This window comes from Perca flavescens, chromosome 13, assembly GCF_004354835.1.
Source record: "Perca flavescens isolate YP-PL-M2 chromosome 13, PFLA_1.0, whole genome shotgun sequence".
Taxonomy (NCBI): Eukaryota; Metazoa; Chordata; class Actinopteri; order Perciformes; family Percidae; genus Perca; species Perca flavescens.
The window spans coordinates 6,936,909-6,960,323 of record NC_041343.1 but is presented as its reverse complement, the minus strand read 5'-3'; the positions used below and the strand labels follow the sequence as shown (position 1 = coordinate 6,960,323).

The following is a 23,415-nucleotide window of genomic DNA, read 5'->3' as shown; positions in this document are numbered from 1 at the left end:
TGGCCGCTCCGTGCATCAACAGCTGTGAACGCTTTGGTAACAGTGCTAACAATACACACACAGTCCTGTCCATCTTCTATCTGTGGACGTGTTGTTAATCTGTTTGTATGCACAAACAAACAGCGTAATGCGTTGTTATCAACTGCCATTGCTGAAAACAATGAAAATCTGACCTGTAAATGGAACGCATTCAACTCGGGTGTGACGTCATTCCCAGCTTCGGCTTCCTGAGTTCTGAGGTAAATGGAACGCACATTTACCAAAATGTGTTAAGAGTAATATTCATGCATCTTTCATACACCCCCACTTACACACTTGGTGTCGTCATGTTCATCCACTGGTAGTCCTTTGACTCTGGCTGAGCCACCTGTATTTGACGGCAGCGTGCAAGTCCTCAATCAGCATGTGAGGCTTCACATTTCTGTGGCAGTGAACGGTGACAGACTCACACAACACACACACACACACACACACACACACACCCTATTTTCTCCAAATGCCAGGCTGAGGAATGCCAGCGACTGAGTCCTTGAAGCTGTCGACAGCAGGCCTGTGTGCAGACAGCGCAGACCCCCGCTCACCTGCACACAGCAGACCCTCCCTGCCCCCAAACCCAAAGACCACAGTACACTGTGTCAGTCCTCACTGCCTGCTTCTGCTTTTAGACTGCGGCTATACAACAACATCCACTGATCAAATCTCTATGTATGTAAGACTTCTTAGACTCCATTGTTCCGTTACTCTCCTCGGTCATACTGTTACCGTCTTTGTTTTTTTTCTGTTGGAACATTAAAGAGGTTTTTGTAACCAGTCTTAGCTTTGGATCTAGAGTCCTATTTCTCCACATTACCTTAAATAGACGTGTCTAGTCAACTCTTCTTAGCCTGTGTTTGTATCCAAAAATTTGAAAGGAAATGCAACGGGGAGCTGCAAAACAAGTCCAGCATCATAAAATGGCCACTCGAATCTAAATGACTGGTGATAATATTCCCCTCAGCCTTGTTTTTTTTCCCCCCCGGAGTACGCAGGGTTGTTTTGCCAGTTTCTGTGTGCGTCCACAGTCTAGGGTCAAGCAGTGTTACAGCCCCAGTGAGTGTGCAGCCTGTGCAGGCTGGTGCTGCGATGAATCATGTGAGCTCCCAGCATGGGGCTTACATCGTCCGCAGCTATTTCTGTCAGTGTAAAATCATGAGAACCACTTTAACCAAATCACGGCAGGCCAGAGGGTAATATCCTGGCTCCATGCAAAGCCAAGTCTGCTCCGTCTGACAGGTCAACAGTCTGGCTATATGTTTGATATAAATTAGAATTCTGTCTTGTTTTTTAATTTGTCCAATGGAGGTCTGGCTCTCAGACAGATGATTGTTTGAGTGTTAAGGCCCTGATAGGAGTGACACAAATCCCTTTTGCAATGGCCTTTGTGCGGAGGTGGAATGTTCAAACAAACACTTTCCCAGGGTTTGGGTAATTCAGAGAGCGATCCCAATAGGCTGTCAGGTTGAACCCTGCAACTCATTACCGACCGTGCTGAGCTGATTTACAATCACTGTGTGCTATATGTTGAGGTACACTCTTATTTTATCACGCTTGGATTTGCAGTGAATTACAGTAAATGTTGCTTAGTTTAAAATAATTAGTCTGGGTGGTTATGGATTTTTCTTTGCCAAAATGGTGTAAGATGAGCTACACGCTACATTTTCAAAAGTGCGGATCACAGAGAAAGAGAAAATCATGCAATTTCCATGTAAAGATGACGGTGAAGATCATTTCACTATTTTATAAATACTTCTTTCTTTATTTCAGTATACAAAATAACAGTATGTACATCCACACAAGAGTGGTTTACAAAAATCCACGAGTTCAGCTCATATGCTCCGAAAAAAAATAGAATATATTTTGAACTGCATGTCAGACATGAAGGAGATAATGCTCTTCTCTCAATCCACAGGGATGCAGGCATGTCGAGATCCACACAGGACACATGGCGAGAGTCCAAAACGTCAACCACAGAAATGTTCCATGATTGAAAAGTACTTGAAGTTCCCTTTTTTTGTGTTCTTTTTCCCCCACCTATTGTCCATTGCTTCAGAGGGACAAAAAAAGTTGTAAGAGTACCTAAAAAAAAGTACCACGCGGCTCCATCAGAACCCTTGGATTTCCGTGGAGTAAAGGCAAACATAAGTCTAGTGAGGGGAAAAGACAATCCCTCTCCTCCAGCATAAAATCCAATATTATTTCTTTTTTTTTTAATTAGAGATATAATAAAATAGACTTTCAACATCCCTGTTAGGGGGATTTATAATCATTAACAAGACAAAAGGAGATACCCAGGAGGACGGCCGTCTTCACGTAAACTGGCACTGTCGCCACACTCTCCACGTCCAGGTTTGTGAAGCGAGTTTAAAAAAAAATAAAAAATAAAAAAAAGCGTAGAAGCCCAATTGGCACTTTGGAGATTCAGATACAAAAAAAAAATGATACTGACACAAGAATCTTCGTTGAGATACACATGCTAAAGCTTATGAAAAAAGTAAGCCTTTTCTTGGTATTGTAGTGCTTTGGTTAATCTGTGGCTGGGTACACGTAGAGGACTGCTGGCGGGGCGCGGCGGCGGCGGCACACACACTCATTTGCACACGTATCTCTCCACGATCCGCTCACACTTCTTGCAGGTGACGTAGCAGCACCAGTGGTACTTGCAGTGGCAGCGCTCCACCAGCTTCTCCGTGTACGGGTTGTAGCCGCGGCCGCAGCACATCAGGTCACAGCTGTCGCTGCCCAGGGAGGTTTTGTTGCACTGCCTGACATCAGCATAGACAAGAGAGAGGGAAACGTTAAATTAGACATTTTATTATTGTGTACCAACTAGGGCTACACACTCTAAGAAATATCTGTGTATCAACAGTTGTATGACTGTATGTTTTAACAGAAAGTGTCCATAGTCTAAGAAATAAATCCATAAAATAACAGAAAAGGTTCTGGCAGCTCAGTGTCCGGACTTTGCCCTGTAATTAACAAAAGGAAATACAGAACATTTTCTGTTAGGCCTTTATAAAATTGTCTCATACAAAGTTGCACAGTTAGTAAACTTGTGAAAACGTGGAAACAAACTTCCACGTGTTAAAAAAATGTAGGAAAGAACGCCCAGAATGTCGGGGAAAACGGTGAGAAAAACAACATGGACTTCTTTAATCTGTCAAACCAACCTCCGTGGCTGATAAAAGTTGTCGGAGCCCAAATTTTACAATTCCAAATGTAAAAAAAAACAACAAAATACAACTGTGAATCACATTCTACGGACAATTTCTGTTAAAAAACATAACAGAAACTGTTAATAGACAGATATAGGGCTTAATCCCCACTAGGAATTCATCGCAAATGAATCAGAATTCTGTTTTATTTGTTCTAAATGTACTTTAAAAGTGATATTTTTTTCAAGTTTTTAATACTCAAGTGGTATTTGAGACTGGACGTACTCCGTGGTAACTCAGTTCACATCGACAGTACAGTACAGTACACACAAATAACTTTAGAGAACCATCTGGAAGGGCTTTGATACTGAATTTGCCATTCAAAAGACCCTTTTCTGTATCCATTTCTGCTCAAGGAGATTTGTTTCTTGAAGACACCCACTGGATGCATTATAAGACCCGTAAGACACCCCCAGACAACCTCCCCCCAGTTATTAACGCAATCATTTTGACAGCCCTAGTTAAAAGTATGCATTTTTGCTTCAACAAGATAGAGAAAAGGGAAGGTAAAGTTTGGACTGAACAACCAGCTTTGAACGCTAACATATTTTCAGCTTGGTTTCCTGCCTGAGACATTCTGAGATATTTTGTACAATCCTGCAGCCTGCGAAGAGCCCACAATAGTCCTTTTATAGTGCTTGACCGTCCTTGTGTGCCCTACTTAACCTTTTGAGCAGTGGATGCTTGGGAGCCTCTCATTTCAGAAGCCTAAAGACTCCTGAATGAGCAGAGAATAGCCCCCTCCCGTCGTAAATCACACCGAATACACAGGGCCGCCCTCCCTTTCTTCAGCTTGTCTTCTCCACATAATTGCATTGTTTTATGACGGCAGAGTGTTAATGACCAGCATGGTGAGGGAGACACCGGGGCTGCTGCGGGAGCGAAGAAGGAGGAGGGGGAGGAGGGGGGGGATGAGTGTAAGACCCACTTGATTATGTTTAGTCAGGAGCGAGAAAGAAAGTGGAGAAAGAGGACAGCACTGTACATTGTGTAGTTCACATCTGCTGGTTTGAAGCAGAGGCACAGTAATGTCATTTAAGACTAAAGCACAGGCTTCAATAGCATGTCTATTCCCAGGGCCACGACTTCTTTTTGAAGCCACTGATCACATTTTACCCATTAGAAACTGCTGCTAAAATGACTGTAGGTCCCAGATTCTCTCGTTATATCTGGTCTTGCGGATGGCTCGGAATCCCCTCACGACACATATTATAATAATCAGTGTCCACACTCAGCGTTTCCCCAATAATTGTACAAGCCTTGTGCGCCGCTAGGTCAACAGGAAAACCCCTGCAAGTGTTTCCCCTATATTTATTCTGCAACAACGCACCACCGTGGCTCCATGAACTGTCTGTTAGTTCACGTCTGTAACAGCAGGTAAGGTCCAGTGTGCTATGTATTTATTTATTTTGATCTAAAATGCTAAATCAGTTGAAACGCTGTACCGGTTACAAATAGGTGTGGTAACGTAACCCGCAATTTAGACCAACTGCGGAACGGCGGCGGAGTCATTAGGTTTCAATTAAAGTCAGTGTGTGTATTTTCACTGACTGCAGAACGGCTCAGAGAGCGCCGCAGCAAGTCAGCACAGGGCAGACAATGCGGGACAGGAAGTCGAGCACAGAAACAAAATAAAACATGCGGTTAATTTTCAAAATAAAATACACCGTGCTCATGGCGGATCATATTTCCCCTGCACTGCACCTTGAAAACGTCATAATGGGCGGAGACAGACCTGAAGTCACGTTTGTGGTTCTGTTCATAGAAACTACATCCTGTTATATCGCGCGACCATACGTGAATTCGCGAGATCTCGTGTGTCCTCGTGACTTCAGCTGTCAGTCATGGCTGCAGCCGTTCTGCAGTTGGTGGAAATTGCGTGTTAGTGAAGGACACGCTAACGTGCTAACGGGTCCGATGTTCTTGTGTTTTTAATTGAGCTAAAAAAAACATCCTTTTAAATGCTCCATTACTTGCAAGGAACTAACAGCAGTAACAGGCGAAGCAGCGAATACTGTATCTGAAGTCTCTTTTATATAGACCTTAGTGGTCCCCTAATACTGTATCTGAAGTCTCTTTTATATAGACCTTAGTGGTCCCCTAATACTGTATCTGAAGTCTCTTTTATATAGACCTTAGTGGTCCCCTAATACTGTATCTGAAGTCTCTTTTATATAGACCTTAGTGGTCCCCTAATACTGTGGCAAGGTGGAGGGTGGGGGTGTGGCCACTTTGCTCATTTGAAAGCCATGATGTCTCTCTCTCTCTCTCTCTCATGGGTGGGCCAAATTCTCTGGGCGGGCAAAGCAGAGAAAGGGGAGGTAACCTTTCCCCTTATGACCTCATTAGGAGAAGCTTCCAGATCGGCCCATCTGAGCTTTCATTTTCTCAAAGGCAGAGCAGGATACCCAGGGCTCGGTTTACACCTATCACCATTTCTAGCCACTGGGGGACCATAGGCAGGCTGGGGGAACTCATATTAATGTTAAAAAAACTCATAAAGTGAATTTCTCATGTCATGGGACCTTTAAAGAAAGTTTAAAAGCAACCTGCCAGGCTGAAGCAATCGACCTAGGGGAAGCACTGACGCTCATACACACAGGCATCAGCGTCACACATTCATGTAACGACGCCAGCGAAGCGGGAGCCTAATGATTTGGCAAAAGCACTCGTGTTGCAGACTGTGTGTGGCTGCTGCAGACGAGCGACAGTGAGCGTCCTTGACGTGAAGCATTTCTTCTGGTTATCTGTAGAGTGGCCTACAGCTGAGGGACGCATGATATGACAGTCATATGATGTATGCCATTTTTAACATACATCACATGCCATTTAGTGGAGCTTTTTTATCCTCAGTGGCTCACTCAGCCACGGCTGCTGGCTGTTGACAATGAAGCGTGAAGTACGATGTGGATGCGCTAAACATAGAATTTATTCTTATAAAAGTGTCTGGTGTGTCCATTTAAACAAACAGATGATCAGCGGTTGAAATTATATGCAATCAAGTTTTTATATGAACAGAGAAACTTCCGCAACCACACTAGTCATGCTCCGAATTTGCCTCCAGCGCCCATGCAATTTAAAACTAAATAGTAAAGCCTGAGATGCACTCTGTCCGTCTCTGAAACCCAGTTACGGAACATTGTGCCATATTTCTCTGATATTGGTTAGCCAGATCTCAGCCTGAGTCAGACCCCCAGACAAATGGGCTCCATGCTGCCCACCAACTTCTCACAGGGCACAAACCAGCAGGCTGGCACGTAACACTGTCCCAACAAAAACACTGGAGCTCAACGGTGTGAATAAGCCTTTATCTCTGGGGGACTATTTTACCCATTTGCTTGGCCCTCTCCAATCGATATCAGCTGGAGTGCACTCAGTCCTAAGAATAACAGCATTAGTCATTAGATAGTGGGACAACCACTCCAGTCTTTTCAGTGGCCTTTTCAGTGACACATGCTCAGGCAGGCCACAGACAGAGCACTCTCAGGGGCGGCTGCGTGTTATCAGCCAGCCTGCAAACTAAACGGTGCCACCAGGCAGGATGCCACTTCACTAGAGTCAACATCCTGAATGACCAGACATTCAGGATCGGCCATTTCCTATTTGTCAGCTGTGTGGGTGTGTCACCGACATGAGCCGGGCTTATTAATCCAACAGCAAAAAAAAAATCCAACAGAGAACTATCACGATGGCCAAATATCTTCTTTTCTCATGCACGCTCACGGTCGATACACAATGATCTCACCTGTCCTGTGTGCCAACAGAGCCCTGTTTGTCGTTCTTTGCACAGAAGTCTGGGGAGCTCTGCAGGTAGACCAGCTCGTTCTCCCTCACCGGCCGGATGTCGATGTCTTTGGGCACCAGCTGCTTGCGTGTCCCCATGGGCCGGTGTACAACTTTTGTGGCAGACAGGTACTTGGTCTTCAGGTCCATGGCGATCTCCCTCAGGTCCTGCAGGCCTCTCCAGCAGGTCCTTATGGAGCAGGAGCCGGACACACCGTGACATTTACACTTCATCACCAGCGCGTCTCTCAGCGCCTGGACATGAGGACAGGGGACACGGGACGTTAGATAGGGCTCAGTCTTTGTGGGATTGACATCCATACAAATAAGGTACAGTACAAGTCAAGCATATACAACTTACACAAATACATTTGCAATTTCAATTCAATTTTATTTATAGTATCAAATCATAACAGAGTTATCTCGAGACACTTTACAGATAGAGTAGGTCTAGACCACACTGTATAAATTCCAAAACCCCAACAATTACAGTAATTCCCTCAAGAGCAAGCATTAGCGGTGGCTATTGCGACAGTGGCGAGGAAAAACTTGCCACTGTCAATTGAAATGATAGTGTCCATTTCAAACTTTCAAACTAGTGTCATTTCAAACTTATTTAGAAACATCTTTGCATTTTTGCACTTAGCGTTTTAAGGCGAGCAAAAAAGATGGCCACATTGCTTACTTGTCTTCCGACTTCACTGTTGTGTAGGTGCATCAGTTTGTTGGCATGGGAGCCTGAGCGTTTCATCTTCATGGGCGCATCAGAGAACTTGGAGCCCATGAGCAAACCGTAGTGCAGGTTGTCGGCGCAGCCACCCCAGCGGTAGCCAGGCTCGGGGATCTCCGCTGGAATAGGACCGCACGAGCATAGCCGCAAATCTCCAGACGTGCACGCCCGTGCTATGGTGTGGCTGATGGCTGCTGCGGACAGGGCGTACACAAATGCAGCCTCTCTTGTTCCTGTCGAAACAGAAGAAGAAACACAAATGATACAAGGGAACTGATAACGCATCCATCAAAGGCACTCAAAGATCTATTTCTTTTTTCTCTAGAGTTCAATGCAAACATGCAAGCACGACTTATAGTCAGCGGTCACTAGCAGTTTTTAGGGCTGCAAATGCAACGATTATTTCATCATCAATTGCTTTCTCTATTTACAGAGTACTCTTTTGGTCTATTAAATCAGTCAGAATATAGTCAAGTTTCCTAAAGCCCAAGGTGACGTCATCAGATGTCTTGATTTGTCCAACCAATAATCCAAAACTCAAGTTTGCTATCACACAAGACAGAGAAAAATAGCAAATCCTTACAACTTACAAGCTGGGACTAGTAACTGTTTGGCATTGTTGCTTGAAAAATGACTTTAACAATGACTCGTTTATTTAAAATACTTTCAGATTGTTTTTCTGTTGATTGATTAATTGACTAATCGTTTCAGCTCTACAGTAGTAGTTATTGGTAGCAAAGCAACTGTATATTCAGAAATGTAATACATTAAATAATATTTACTCGACATAGGGAGCTGCCAGTACAGAGTGTGAATATTTTGTCTCATTTAGGTTATTTGGATGTGTACACTACGCTGGTTTATCATTTGTCACAATGTATGCTAAGGTGTTAGCATTAAGCGGGTAACTGTCAGTTTGAATTTCTGTTGGTTCCAATGATGAAAAGTTATTACGGCAAATAATAAAACCGTAAATCAAAACATCCACAGAACGTTCTCAAACGTTCTCTTGTGTTGTATAATGGACTTCTCTGCTATCCATCTGTCCTGTTTCCCTCTCAGTGCCCCACCGTGTGCACAAGATGAAACCATCAAACATAGTCCATCACTGCTCCTGCTGTAACGCAGAGTGAGCTCTGATGTAATTGGCGGTGATGTGCGTACACGCAAAGCAAGCACATATGGTAAAGGCCGGGAAGCAATTGGAAGTAAGGGAAGAAATCATGGATGACCGTGGGCTGCTTAGATCAAAGCCATCCCTGGACAGAGATGAGCCATTTCCTGTTCGGTGCAGACTGTTCATTTGGCAAATGGCAGCCATGTTCTTTGTGGGGAGCGCTGCACAGCCCCCCCCCCCACACACACACACACCCCCCCCACAACCCCTCCCAACCCACAACTTTAGCACACTCAAACTCATTTTTGGCCAGAGAAAGTCAGACTGCAACGCAAACAGGCGGGTGCTCATAATGCTGTAAACGCATGTTGTGTGTGGGGGTCGTCTCAAATAACAGCGTCAGTAAAAGGGACTGGTGAAGGCTTCTCCGGAATAAATTACGGAATTATTTGGCTGGCAGGCCAAAGAAGGGGAAAGATGAGGCAACGTATCCTCAGTCAATTTTGAAAAGAACATCATTCTGTATCAAAGTCTTTAGATAGCAGCCAGGTCAATACAGACAAGACACATGTATTGTGTACAGTCTGACCACAGACGCCATTAGAGGGCTTAGGATCGCTTCACCAGTTACTGTAAACTCAACAGCAATAAATGCAGCACACTTCATGACCTCGATTTTAAACATTCATTGAACGGCAAGCATGACTATAAACACCACATTCTTGTGGGCTGAAAAAAAAAAAAACTTGGAGCGGCTCTTAGGAAAACTAAAGCGTCGGCGCTGTCATCCCAAAGTGCTTATGATCCATACCTCGGTCGAGGTCTGGCCGATACTTCGGAGCATCGAGGGGGATGTCGATGGACGAGCAGTTCCAACGCATGTCAGAGAAGGTCTTCTGACACGTTTTCTTGACTTCGCGGGCCGCGGTGATGATGGTTTGCATGAGCTCCAGGTTGCTGCGGCACAGCTGAGCCTGGGAGGACACGAGGCCGGGCAGCAGCTTACAGTGTTGGGTCTGGTTGATGTGTAAAGATGAAGGGGCGTGTGATATCGACCTGTGGAGGGGGGGGGGTTAAACACAAACAAGACGTATTGGTCAGTATGCATTATATAATACACTAGCGCTGCTAAGATGAATCGATTAGTTGTCGATTAATCGGTTTGAGTCACTTTTCATGAAAATAAGTCAAACATTGTCTGATTCCAGCTTGTCAAGAAGAGACAGTTAAGAATGTCATTTTGGGATTTGGGGAAACACTGGTCGACATTTTCCATTCCTTTTTCTGGCATTTTAACCCTCCTGTTGTCCTTGGGTCAAATTTGACCCATGGATGTTCAAAACGTTTCTATATCAGACAGAGGTTTTTTAATTCTTGTTCAGTTTGTGTTTCTCTGTTCTGTGTGTCTAAATGATTAAAAAAAAAACAATAACAAATTGATCTGAAAAAATAAAACAGTAACGTGGATGGTTCCATACAACCATTACTCTTCACAAGTAAAATAAAAGATCAGCTCAGTACTTTCATTCAATTTGGGTGTTTTATTCAATTTTATAGCATTTGGAGATTTTATTTTATTTTTTATAAAAGAACGTTGAAAAGAGTGACAAAAATGTGACAAAAACATCGGTAAGAAGTGACAAAAAAAACGTATACAACACAGGGGTTAAAGACCAAACGCCTCTTCGATTAACAGAGAAAATCATGAATCGACAATGAAAATAATCGCCCGCTGCGGCCCTGCAATACATTTTCTCTTAATTGTGGTGGCGACGACAATGTGATGATTGCTTAATCGGGTTTTTTAGTTTCATGAGTTTTAAAAGGATCATGTTTATGGGAATACCAATGCTGTGAGTTTTAGTTACCGCGGTGTGTTAGTGATTTGAGTTTCTCGTGTACACCCATTTCAAGCCTCTGAGACACATCAGCGCAAACAATTGAAAAATTGAAACAGATAGTGCTCCAGGCGGGGAAATGGTTTGGCATGCGTTGCAATGCAGAGAAGAACTATCTTATCACCGTGAAAACCCCGAAGGAAAGTCAGCCGAGGATGCATAAAATATAAGTGACACGTTTTGGCACAGGGCTTTTCTTTTGTTAAAGCACAGAAGAGGCCTCAAGATATTCCAAAAAATAAAATACCGGTCAGATGAAAAACTACACATATCCCTCGCATTTGAATATTCCACCACAGAAGGTGTCGTCCTCTATGGCCTCAGTTTGACGTGAGTCGTCTGTTTACAGACTATTAAGGGCTGCGCACATTTGGTTGAGTATTGACTTTAAGAGAGAAACCACAGGCGGAGCAGGTTAGCTCTGATCTCTGCTTTCTGTGTCTCCATCTCTGCTGAGAGTGCGTGAGAACCGGGCAGGGCCGCCTGCACCTTGGCCTGTTTTGCATTAGGGGGCCGAAGGGGGCCGCCGCTCTGTGCCCAATGATAAGCTGTGACTCTGCCGGGCTGGGGGTAACCCGGCACTCGCAGGTGTTTACAGCCGCATCTGTTTTGCATTGCACCGCTGCGCATTATCAGGACTGTAAGAGAGCTTAGATTTAGCACATGCCATCACCAGCTCTCATGGGCACATCTGCTTAAGTCGTCCCACTGTGAGCGTAACAGGCCCTCGCTCCGATAAGAAGCCATGGATGCTTTGGGTCGAGCCAACGCTGGAAAGTTGTGTTTTAAGGCGCAGGGGGGGGGATAAACAGAGCCCCGCAAATTGTGAAGAAAAACCTCAAAGCCTTTATGAGAATACCAAACAATCAATCGGAACGTAAGCAAATTCGAAAAATAGCAACTTGGAAATTTTATGGACTTTCCAAAAAATGATTGCGCAAACGATTGTTTACTTTTACTCGAGCATAAAAGCTGCGTGGTGCTCAGGACGAGCAATCCACATTTGTGTCAACAGTTAGGCCACTGCAGCTTGCCTCTTCCGCACGCTACTTTTACACTGACTGAGGCCTAACTAGACTACACACACTGGTGATGTCTGCGCCGCCACGACGCCCCGTCATCACCATCTCAGTCTCTATTCTTATCTTCTTATGATACGGCAGGGGGGGGTGCATTTCATCTGAGATCTTAGGACTGAAACACGCACGCCATCTCCTTTTACTGAAGGACAGTTAATAAAACAAAAAGGAGTTTCTGTTGATAACTTGAAGAACGGCCAGCTAATCCACTGTCCCCTTCATCAGACACACATGCACAGAACACGTAGCCTCTCCCTTGATCAGGAGCAACTTGAGGAATGTTGGGGGCCCATTTCAAAGCTGCCACAGGCCCTCCACTCCATAAAACACTGAAACGTGCAACAACAACAAAAAAAAGAAAAACGAGGCGCACAATATATCTTGCATCTTCATGACGTCACCCGTGTGGACGTTGTTTGACCGTAAGGCATGTGTAATGATGGCGAAAGGCCTAAGGAATGAGATGGCGACCCCTCCTGAGAATACTCACAGCCATTTGATGCCCGAGCAGACCTGCGACAGCAGCACAGCCGTGAGCACACCCAGAGGCAGGACATGAGAGCTGCTCCTCATGGTTGGACAGAGGCTCCGGGCTCACAACAGGACACAAATACGTTGGGGCTGTTGGGCTTCCTGGCTCCGACTCAAAAGTCAACTGTCATGGCACGGCCTCCTCTTCTAAACCCCTGTAATAAAAAATAACATATAAATATATACGTGCACGTAAATAATCACCAATTCTATTGTGTTTATAGTGTCAAATCACAACAGGAGTTATCTCAGTACACTTTACAGATAGAGTAGGTCTACACACCCACACTATAATTTACAGAGACCCAACAATCTCCACCCAGAAACCTGGGACAGGCCCTGACTTTTGGTGGGCGGCCATCTGCCGCTGCTGGCTGGGACACAGAGACACTTATACAGATATGGAGGAATATGATTTATAATAATTATAGCAGCTGGTCATATCAATATCAATGACTTGTGAATGCAGATTTTTAAAGTTTTTCTAGGTGCGCTGATTCATACTGTTTCAAGAACCACTGTGAAATAATCATTTCAAAAATAAAAAATAATTTTAATATAAAAGTTATTTTAGTTCTCCATCAGAAATCTCAGACATTACGCACACATTAAAATAAAGAATAACTACACGGTAGGAAAAAGTAAATAAAATGGAACTGAGCGAAATTGTTTGCAAGAAATACTCTGCAGACAGCCCAATAACACTACTGTAAGCACACTGGTAATAGTCGGCCTCCTTCTACATGCCTAATTCTATTTACACAAGAAACGAGGACAATACATTGTTATCCGAATCCGAATCAGAAAAGCTGCGTAGGCTTAAAGACAAAGGAGAGCCTAAAGACAAAGACATCTCTTCCATTTTCATGAAGGGAACAGTGCTGTGTCTGGGCTACAGATTGTGGGTCAGTGGGCACTAACTCTGACTTTTCTTAGTGGCTTGATTATTTCCATAATAGAGTCATGATATCATATCTGAGCGTTACGCAGTCGGATTACTAGTGGCCCATTGTTTGGCGCTGAAGGTTAAAATCATTCTGTTCTACACAATCACATGAGCTTTCGCTAAACTTTAAGCCGGATGCATTCAGACAAAGGAGTCCTATTCCCCCCTGATTAAACTCATTGGCTCTATTGCACCGATGTTTAAGTCTCTAGTAGCCGAGCTTTTAATTCAGTCGCAGTTGTCACCTCTGCTCCACTTGGAACAATGTGAAGGATTTGGGGATGGATTGACAGCAGCGGGATCAAAGCCCAGATCAGCGCAGTAATCTTCAATCAGCGCATCAGGAACATTATCTGATTGCTGCGAGCTGTCGATAAGCAATCTCTTTGAAGAGAGCTTAAACTGAGCGGACTCGAACCGAATAATGGGCCCTTTTTTTTTCTTCTTCTTCTTCTTTTAAAAAGCGCCAGTTTCGCTGCTCGTCGCTGATTGGCGGAGACGCGGCCGAAACTGTGCCATTAATTATTGAAATGAGCCCACTGAAACTCATTTTACTCGGCCAACTACTTTCCAAGCACTGACCTGTAGGCTAAAATATGCAAAAAAAAATAAAAAATAAAATATATATATATATATATATATATATATATATATATAACCTTTAGGTTAGCCTACTACTGAGTAAAAACTAACTATTTCCAGTCTTTGTTCGCCGCTTATTGGTCTTACAGGTCTATCTGTTGAAATTGGCCTATAAATCCCTGTTTAAATTTACATTTGGCCGAAGCGGTTTGAATGGCAGCTCCTGTTTCCCCACTTGGAAGATAAAGGCTGATAGGGTCACACACACTCACTCACTCACACACACACACGCACGCACGCACGCACACACACACACACACACACACACACACACACACACACACACACACACACACACACACACACACACACACACACACACACACACACACACACACACACACACACACACACACACACACACACACCATGCGATGTGTGTCTCTCACACCGAGCCGAGATAAGCCAGGGCAAGGCACACCAAGTGAACCATTCATCATATTTCCCGACGATTGTGGGGATCTAATTAGCCGAAATTAACCAACAAGGTCGGACAAGGATAGTTCCAATAATAATAATAATAATAGTAATAATAATAATGCCGTTAGCCAATCTGCTTGGGAAGACAGATGAGGAGAGACTTCAAAGTCACTTTAAAGACACAAGTCTTAGGAAGCAGGTTGCACCGAAGTGGAAAAAATAAAAAATAAAATAAAAAGCATGGAATCTTTGGAAATTAAAGTGGGATCATACAGTGAAGGCAGCTCACCCCGATTTCTCCTATCTTAAATCTTTGTTATAAATCATCCCCACCATTTCTTCAGCAGCTAAAAAAAAAAAAAAAAAAACGACAGACAGACGATTCCGTTTCTAATCATCCTAAACGTGTTCGCAAACAGACACATCGGCGTTATAGAGCACGCAGTAACATAAAACTGTTCCTCTAGACAAACTAGTTCAACTCACCTTTGCCGTGACTCTCGGCTCTCCACGTCAAACAACAAAAAATAACAAACAAAACGGACAAAAATAAAGTCAGCAGCCGGAATATCCTTTCAGAGCGGTGTCTGCGTCGGTTTCAGCCAGATGCGGGGGTAAAATCCAGCATGGGGTGGTAGAATAGCTCCGGACAGGTACGCATGGTGTGTAGCCTATCGCAGCGGTGTCGTTGAGTGTGTGAGCGTGTGTGAGTGGGACAGACACACACACACAGAGAGAGAGAGACAGAGGGAGGGAGAGAGAGGGAGAGAGAGAGAGGTCCGAGGAGAGGAGAGAGAGTGAGACTGAGTGGGACAGACTCCGCTTTAAATCCCCGCTGCCCCGCTTTGATCTCACTGCTGATGTCAGACCCGCATTAGCATATAGAGGCTAGCTTAGCACGCCGCACCGGGACACTCGGACATAATACGATATCATCAGCGGTGGAATGGAACCAAGTACATTTACTCGAGTACTGGTAGCCTACTGAAGCACAAATGTTGAGCTACTTGTAGCCTATTTTTCGTGCCACTCTCTGCTTCTACTCCGCTACATTTCAGAGAGAAATATTGGACTTTTTACTCCCCTACATTCATCTGTTACAGCTTTAGTTACGGGTTAAGATTTCTGCACACGGAACATATAGTTTATAAAACACAATGTGTTATTAAAAATTAAACTACCCAACAATATGACGGCCTACAAGTCCAGCTGAGACGATTCCTCGATTAATCACTTAGTTGATTGACAGAACGGTTTTCTAAAATGAGAGGGTTTTTCTGCATTGAGTAGCCTACTTTCACTTTAAATACTTTATGTATTTTTTTTTCTTCCGATGATAATCATACACTTTTACTTGAGTAACATCTTCAATGCAGGGCTTTTACTTGTAATAGAGTATTTTTTTACAGTTTGGTATTAGTACTTTTACTTAAGTAGCCTAAAGGATCAGGATACTTCCCTCCACTGACTATAATATAACATATCATATAAAATACAAGTATTGCAGTTTGATATCCTAGAGAACATACGCTGGACTAGACCCCTAATAGTCCCGCAGGGAAGTGGAGGGAGTGAGTGTGTCTGTGGTGATGAATAGTCCACACAGTGACCTTATTTTAATGGCATTTTTAGAGCTGCTCCGGTATCATGCTCCCAGAAAAAGCCATTCAAGATTCCTGAAGTTCTCAAAGGACACTTTGTAGCGACCTTATCTTTATGCTTAATAGTAGCAAATAGTTTCATGTAGCCAATTATTCTATACAGGGTTTCATATGGCTGTAAAACATGAACTGCTACATAAACCCTAAAAAGTGTCCCTGCTTTACAATAATATTTCTGTATGCCAAAAATCAAATGCCACTCAGTTATTACAGTTTTGCGATCTTCTTTAGAACTTTTCTTTATTTTTTTGACCCTAAAATAGTAATATTACAATATTAATTTCTTATAGAATAATATTCCATATCAGTTTTAGCACTACAACAATTGCTATAATTAAAGTAAGAATAGCATTAAAATGCCACTGAGATATTTGTGTATCAGAAGATATTTTATTATGAAGATGTACAAAGGGACACATACTTAGAGTACTGGTCCAAACGAGGAGCAAAAGTGCCCTTATTGTTCAGAAATTGTCTGAAATTAAACATGCACCGTATCTGTGGATTTCAAATGTACAGCCTTATGGAAACATATTAAATAACTGAATCAATCCATTAAAATTACTGAAAATGTCAGTGTCCTCATGCTTTCCATCCAAATCCATTTAGAAACAATGATTTACATTCAGACGTTGTTGCGTTTTTTTTGTTTTCTGTTTCTTTTGTGCGCTCGCACCAACAAAAAAATCCAATTACGAGGGCTGTGGCAAAACTCTGCCTTGCACAGTCAATCCTTTGTTAGCACATTGCCTTCATTATAGATGTTTCTAAAAAAAAAAATTTAAAAAATGTTTAAGGCAAATTTCATAGTTACAGACACAGCCTTTTATCCAAACTGGACAATAATGTATCCTAGAGGATACATTACAGGTGGATTTAACATTGGAATAATTTCCAATTTGAAATGTAAAAAAAAAAAAAGCTCTTAATTCACTACAACACCAATAACTTATTTTATTAATTTGCGTGAATGCCATATAATAGTTACAATATATTTGAACACAATGTGACATGATATTATTGCATTCTAAGTACACACATGCACACACAAAAGCTATCCAACTTTTGTTTTTTTTAAATAAACCTTCTTAAAGTTAGAGTTTTCCTGCACCGGCTGATATCCTTCAATGCGAAGCACATTGTAAGTGATACAGTGCAGAGCCAGCTGGGGGAGAGTAATGTATAGTTTTCCCTGAAAATCTGCTGCACCTCCAGCGCTCAGACAAAGGCAATAGTGAGCTGTTGTCCAGACCTTGACCTCGCAATGTGGTATTAGCTAACATGTCTGGCCTCGTGCACTGCTAGCTGCTCTGCTTCGGGAACAGCAGATCAGGTGTTGTCACGCTGTCTCTGCACACACACTCACAGACCACAACAAGCCCTCTTCTTCTGGGAAACACCCTGATCGTGTGTCTTACAGTACGCTCTGTTTCCACCGCATGGTACGGCACGGCTCTACTCAACTCGTGTTTTACATGAGAAAAAAGTTCCGGATAGTACCTGGCACCTGGTACTGTGCTTTTTTTGGTACCACCTCGGTCGAGGTTCCCGAGCGAGCTGAGCCGATACTAGCAGGTGGAGTTGAACCGGTGCAGGCCACTGATTGGTCAGAGAGAATCGTCCCTAGCGCGACACTGGACATCTCGCACAAACCCGACATTTTTTAAAAAGCCAAGCTACCGTCAAAAGCAACTGCAAGTTTTTTTTTATACACTCAATCCAGATTTTTTTTTAAATGGCAGCCGGCAAATCTACGCCACACACTATGGCGTACACTACGTACGCCGCACAGCACACTGTATGACGCACACTGTACAGTATGTCGCACACTATATATGCCGCACACTATACAGCACACACTTCGCCGCACACTATACAGCACACACTTCGCCGCACACTACGCCGCATACTTCGCCACACACTATACAGCACACACTTCGCCGCACACTACGCCGCATACTTCGCCACACACTATACAGCACACACTTCGCCGCACACTTCCCCGCACACTATGCCGTACAAATGACAAAGTGCAGACGTTCCTTTGTTTGGTTGCCAATCAAAAGGAAAAACGAAATCAAACAAAAGCACCTGGTACCAAAAGTGATTTAAATCGAGCTGAACCACGCGGTGAAAATGAGGCATAAATCTGTTGGCCAAACAGGGTCCACCAATACATTTTACACACACAGTATGATAGCTCCGTGTTTACAGTGGGGCTGTGATCCTGGTTCCAGACAGTCAGTGTGTTTTACATGGCAGTCAACTGCGAATAAGCACGGGTCGGAGCGTGTGTGGGAGTCGTGGCGCTTCCAGCAGGACCGGGCCCGTCTACAGAGAGACTTTTTACACTCAGGCTCTCCATTCCTGAGCTAGGATCAACACGCAGCCCCTTGATCTTCACATCTCACCTTCCAAGCAACACAGAGGGGGAGGTCACCTTCTGAGGGAGACTGAGGGGGGGATAAGCGCTCCACCGGAGTCTATGATAATGAAATAACTCATGTCACATAACAGCGGAATCAGAGATGAGTTATGATAATCCACATGAAGGATCAGAACCGGCTTTACGGAGATAATATTACAGTTACATTGTCCTGTCACGTTAATCAGCTTTGGACATGGTGGGATTACCGGACAAAAACCTACAACGTGTCTATGAAAAGATGTCCTATTTTATTTACAATAAAAACATTTCCAGGGTTCTAGGACTTGTTTTCTATTTAAAAAAGAAATTATTTCTACAACACACTTTTGTTTAAGATGTGGTCGAGCCTGAGCTGGAAGTTTATTTTCAAATGAGCTTCAATCAGTACATTAGATAAATCCCTTTAAATTATGGGATATCATATAACCCCAATGACATATTCCAAGACCCCAAAATGTAAATGTACATAAATAGAAACCGTAACTTAATTGCCTTTGCTGAAACAGTGCATGTGCAAACTGTATATCACAATTCTTGTGTTGCACAAAATGTTGTCAGATTAAATGTTTAAGAAAAATATGCAATTTCAAAATAGCCCGAATGAAGGATGGATTTAGCCCAGCTCTGGCTAAATGCAGCGTTAATGTTTGGGAGGAAGGAATCCTCAGGCTCACAGCATTGAGCCTTTGTCCTTCGAATGTCAAGTGGTTCGAGCCAATATCACGAATCTGGAGGCTCACCGAGGTGGGGGGGAAGGGAGGGTGGGTGCTCAGGACACTCAACTTTCACCCAGGAGGATCAGAGCCTGAATGGGTGCAGGGTTTCTATTATGCCGCTGGAAAATACTCCCATGCTCCCGTCAGTATCCATATAAACCAAACTGGCCTCCAACGAACAATGCAAATGAATCAAAATAAGTTTAATCTTAATTTACTTTTTTTTTTCTTCTTTGCTACATGTTTCACAATGATTTAAAAGGGAAATGAATGTAGATGGAATGTTCCTGACTTAGTTCAGCTTTAATGCCAAACCATTATTACACAACCACGGGGGAAAAAAAAAAAGATTCTCATAAGCACACTGCCACGTTTTTTAGTTTTCTTAATCTAGTCGCTTTTTATTTTGTCAATTTTTGATAAAATGATGGAACATGCAAACCCCAATGATAACCTAATAAAGGTTTAACTCTCTGATGAGGTATGTTCATTTCTGCCTGTTCTCTATTACCAACTAAACCTATTTTTTAACCATGGATAAATGTCCGACCAAAATTAAAACCAGGAGTCTGATTAACAACCATCGCAGATATAATAAAGCAACGACTTCAAAGGGAGTTCTCAAATAGAACCAACTGGTGAACCATATTGTAACGATTGTTTTTTTATATTTAGCCTCTCATCTCCAACCAAACGGTGAACGGCGCAGGGCTCTGCTGCCGGCTCGTTATTGACAAAATAACAAGAACATTATGGATAATCATCCACGGTCAGTATCAAGGGGTAAATCTGTCAAGTCAGACCCTCACCTCAGAGGGACGGTGACAGCTTGGGATGAGCCCTGTGAAAATGCAATCACCCTCTGGTTTCCCTCCCGTGAAAGCTGCCGTAGCTCAGTGGGGATCGCCTCAGAAACAACAAGCTCCGTCCAGTCTGTCTGACTGGACTCGTGTCTTTTGTATACCATTTGTTTATAACCTCTTTCTCCATTGTGCTCAAAGGACAGAGCCCTTTCAAGTGACAGATGGGTGGCACTTTTGAACACGTCATGTGGTCCTACAGGAGACCGTGAGCTGTGTTCATGGAGCCCAGGAGTTTACCAGCACTTGGAGGGTCATTCCATTCCCACTCCCCCCAAAAAAAAAAAAAAAAAAAAAAAAAAAAAAAAAAAAAACTCAACCTCCATGGCTGTTCTGGTTTGAGCTGAGGGTATAAACATTGCCTGCATTATGGGTTAACCAGCCAAGAGAGGAGTGGATTCCAGTAATACAACTAATTAATCACATCGCCGTCCTGTCACATCACCAGATCATCATTAATCTGGGTTAAATGAGTGCGTTCACTGCATGAAAACAAGCTCCGACAACCGAACTGGCTTTAAATGGGAAAACCCAACCTAAAAACAGATTATAGATGACATATTTATTTAAGGGTTTGAGGACACGGAGGCTCTTGGGAGGGTAACTTTTAAAAAGCCTTTATTATATTTCTTGGCTACATTGTTAAAACAAGGCAACGTGTTTCGGCCTTCATCAAGGCAAGTATGTAAGTATGTACTTACACTCCCAAGTGCCTCAGGCCATGTCCACACGTACCAAAGCAATCTTTGATTGAGATTTCTCTTGGCACATCTACCAGAAGACTTCCAACTTTCAGACAGGTTGGTCACGTCACATCTACGTCTTCAAGCTCAGTTGGAGGCTGCTCAGTAACGCTCAGCGCTCACCGGAAAAGTGACTTCTAATATCTTTCACTGGTCTCCGTCCAGAGCAACGGGATCTGTTGGTGCATTCTACATACCGTCTATGGCTGTATACAAACAGACAGTAGAAGAAGAAACCAAACGCAAGAAGACAACGAAAATGGCTAGTGCAAGGAAACTGGAATTGTTTGTGTGGACCGACAGTGAAGTCCAACTGTTAGAGTTGTTGTTGTTATGAGACGTCGTCGCGGGCGAAGAGGTCGAAGGCTAGAGGTCGAGGGGTGTGGCGATGACATCATCGACACGAAGACTGGGACCAGGTTACAAAAAAGTAGGTCTTCAGGCAGTGCGTCGACAGGATTCGTTTGGACGATCGGCCAAAACGATGCAAAACGTGCATTTACACCGAAAAACTTGAGTTGGGACTACATATTTATTCACTCCAATTCATTTAAACACACACTACTGTCACCTCAAATGGAAATTAGAAGAGTAAGGCATTCACCGATGATGTTTATCCGATGACATGATTTAGATTTCTTTCATTGACACAGAATACGTGACTGCACCAATGGTCTTGTCATAAGTTATATTTCAATGCAAGTGCAGCATTCCCAGCTGTGAATTAGAAGACGTGTCTATAAATCTATAATATCTTGTTTTTTTGTTGTTATTATTTATGGAGCAGCTGCATGATTTGTCTCATGACATCATCACTGCAGGCTGTCTCTTTGATATGGAGGCCCTAAAGGGACAAGGGGAATTATAATTTTTTGTTTTTTTCTCGTGAGCACGCAAAACCAATCTGAGAACCAGCTGGTCAGAATGGCGGCCGAGGAGGAGGCATTCATCTTCCTGAAAACGCAACAAAATGTATAAGAAGAGTGTCATCGACAAAGTGAAAGACAATAAGGTAACTGTTAACCGTTTTCAATGGACAATAAAGTCTTATCTTATCTTAGCACTTTGTTAGCATAATTGGTCATAATGGTTTAATAATGGTTTCTCGTGTATCTCGTGCTCATGAGAGAAGTTTCTAGTGTGCAGGATAAAAAAAAAAATCCTGCGTCCCTTTAGGGGCTCCGTACTTTAATCTGGTCCAAGTCATGAATTAAAGCTGAGCTATACCGTACATCACTACAAAATGAACACACAAATTATATTTGGGGGTGTACTGTACTTATAAAAGAGACATTGCTTCCAGCGTTAAGTGTGGCAGGACTGTCTCACACAGGCCCTTTATCACACTGTATGAAGCCATGTCACTGTGTCTGAAGAGGTGGTGCTGAAGAGGATAAAAGGTGTTGAGGGCAGAGGGTGGGGGTGGAGGTGAACCATGTGGGTGGGGGGATGACTTCAGCAGTCTGGGGGCGCTCTCCCCGCTCACGCCTCCTGGTAAACATGAAGCCGAAGAGCGATTGAGGAAGGACAGGCACCAGCCCGGCTGCAGGCCTCTAAACAGCACAATAGATAAATTGTGCAGATACATCTGGTTCTTATGAATATAGTCCTTTAGATTGTGGTTGGCGGAGGCGTGAGAGCGCCAGAGCATCCTTATAAATGTTTAAAGCTCAAATTCCAAACCGCGTGCCCACATTGCTCTGGGACCAATGTTCCAGAAACAATTAAATGGATGCTTTTGCACCGGTGCAAAACAGGTAGCCTGCTGAGCACCGTTTTTTCTCAGACGATGAAGTGTGTCAGGAATTGTACCACAAATTGTTTTTATTGCTTCGTGATCGGATAATCTCCGCTACACTTCAGCGTTGGTTCAACACGCTCACCGAAGACAATCCTTCACATTTCACTTACGGTTTCTAATCCTTGAGCTTTGCAATGGCAAGTAAAAATGAAGTGCTCTCTAAGAGTGCAATCAGCAAGTTGACGTCTGAATAATTCAAACCAAAAGTTGTGCTCGTAATACTAGGAGGATCTGACTTCTAGGCCTGTGCTGCCAATTTTCCCTGAAAGGGAGACTTGAAATAAAATCCACTTAAGCCCTGTGTCTTCCCCTCCAGAGTGTAGTTATATCCTGGCTGTGCATGGACATGATTACAGAGTGCCACGGGTCTTACATCAGTGCAGAACCTTGACTTCCAGCAGGAAACCTGGTGCACGGGTCAATTATGGCAATACCTTGTTTTGCTTAAAGATGGAGGATGTGTTCTTCACGCTCAAACACACGGGCTGCACCTGAGACTTCTTAACATCCAAAGTGTAAATAAATAAAACACAGCTTGTAGGAGGTAGCCCTACAAGGCCCTCCTGGCGGAGAGCGCGGCGATGAGGTTGGGAGACGATGCTGCCCGTGCTCCCGGCTGTGCTGCATATGGCTACAGTGAGGCCCGCGGTGGAGACAGATCCGTTTGCTCAGCAGCTGAGTGGGGGGGGGGGGCACGGAGATGCTCCTTTCACACTAAGCTGAGCACCGACAATCGGGGCTTTGTCACGGACGCATCTGCTGTTACAGCTCACAGGATGAATACAAGTTTCTTTCAACAAAAAAAAAGA

At 43.5% G+C, this 23,415-nt stretch overlaps 1 protein-coding gene across 3 annotated transcripts; it reads right to left on the bottom strand.

Moving 5' to 3' along the window:
* Positions 1 to 2,238: 2,238 nt before the first annotated feature.
* Positions 2,239 to 23,207, bottom strand: wnt11 (wingless-type MMTV integration site family, member 11). 3 transcript variants are annotated; one of them, XM_028595625.1, is made up of 6 exons: positions 23,041 to 23,207; positions 12,349 to 12,544; positions 9,693 to 9,937; positions 7,720 to 7,997; positions 6,997 to 7,289; positions 2,239 to 2,801 (listed from the first exon to the last, which is right to left on the bottom strand). In XM_028595625.1, exons 2-6 carry the CDS (start codon positions 12,429 to 12,431, stop codon positions 2,627 to 2,629), a joined length of 1,074 nt encoding a protein of 357 aa, XP_028451426.1. In that variant the 5' UTR covers positions 12,432 to 12,544; positions 23,041 to 23,207; the 3' UTR covers positions 2,239 to 2,626. The 3 variants fall into 3 exon arrangements, with proteins under 3 accessions (XP_028451426.1, XP_028451425.1, XP_028451427.1); XM_028595624.1 differs by lacking the exon at positions 23,041 to 23,207 and adding an exon at positions 14,884 to 15,139; XM_028595626.1 differs by lacking the exon at positions 23,041 to 23,207 and adding an exon at positions 13,581 to 13,736.
* Between the last annotated feature and the right edge of the window lie 208 nt (positions 23,208 to 23,415).

What these genes read in the sequence shown, in the direction of transcription:
- wnt11 (XM_028595625.1), bottom strand. Translation starts at nt 12,431, where the DNA reads ATGAGGAGCAGCTCTCATGTCCTGCCTCTGGGTGTGCTCACGGCTGTG. An exon ending in TGCTCGGGCATCAAATGGCT is followed by an intron (nt 9,938 to 12,348) that starts GTGAGTATTCTC and finishes CCCCCTCCACAG; the next exon opens with GTCGATATCACACGCCCCTT. An exon ending in TCGGCCAGACCTCGACCGAG is followed by an intron (nt 7,998 to 9,692) that starts GTATGGATCATA and finishes CTGTTTCGACAG; the next exon opens with GAACAAGAGAGGCTGCATTT.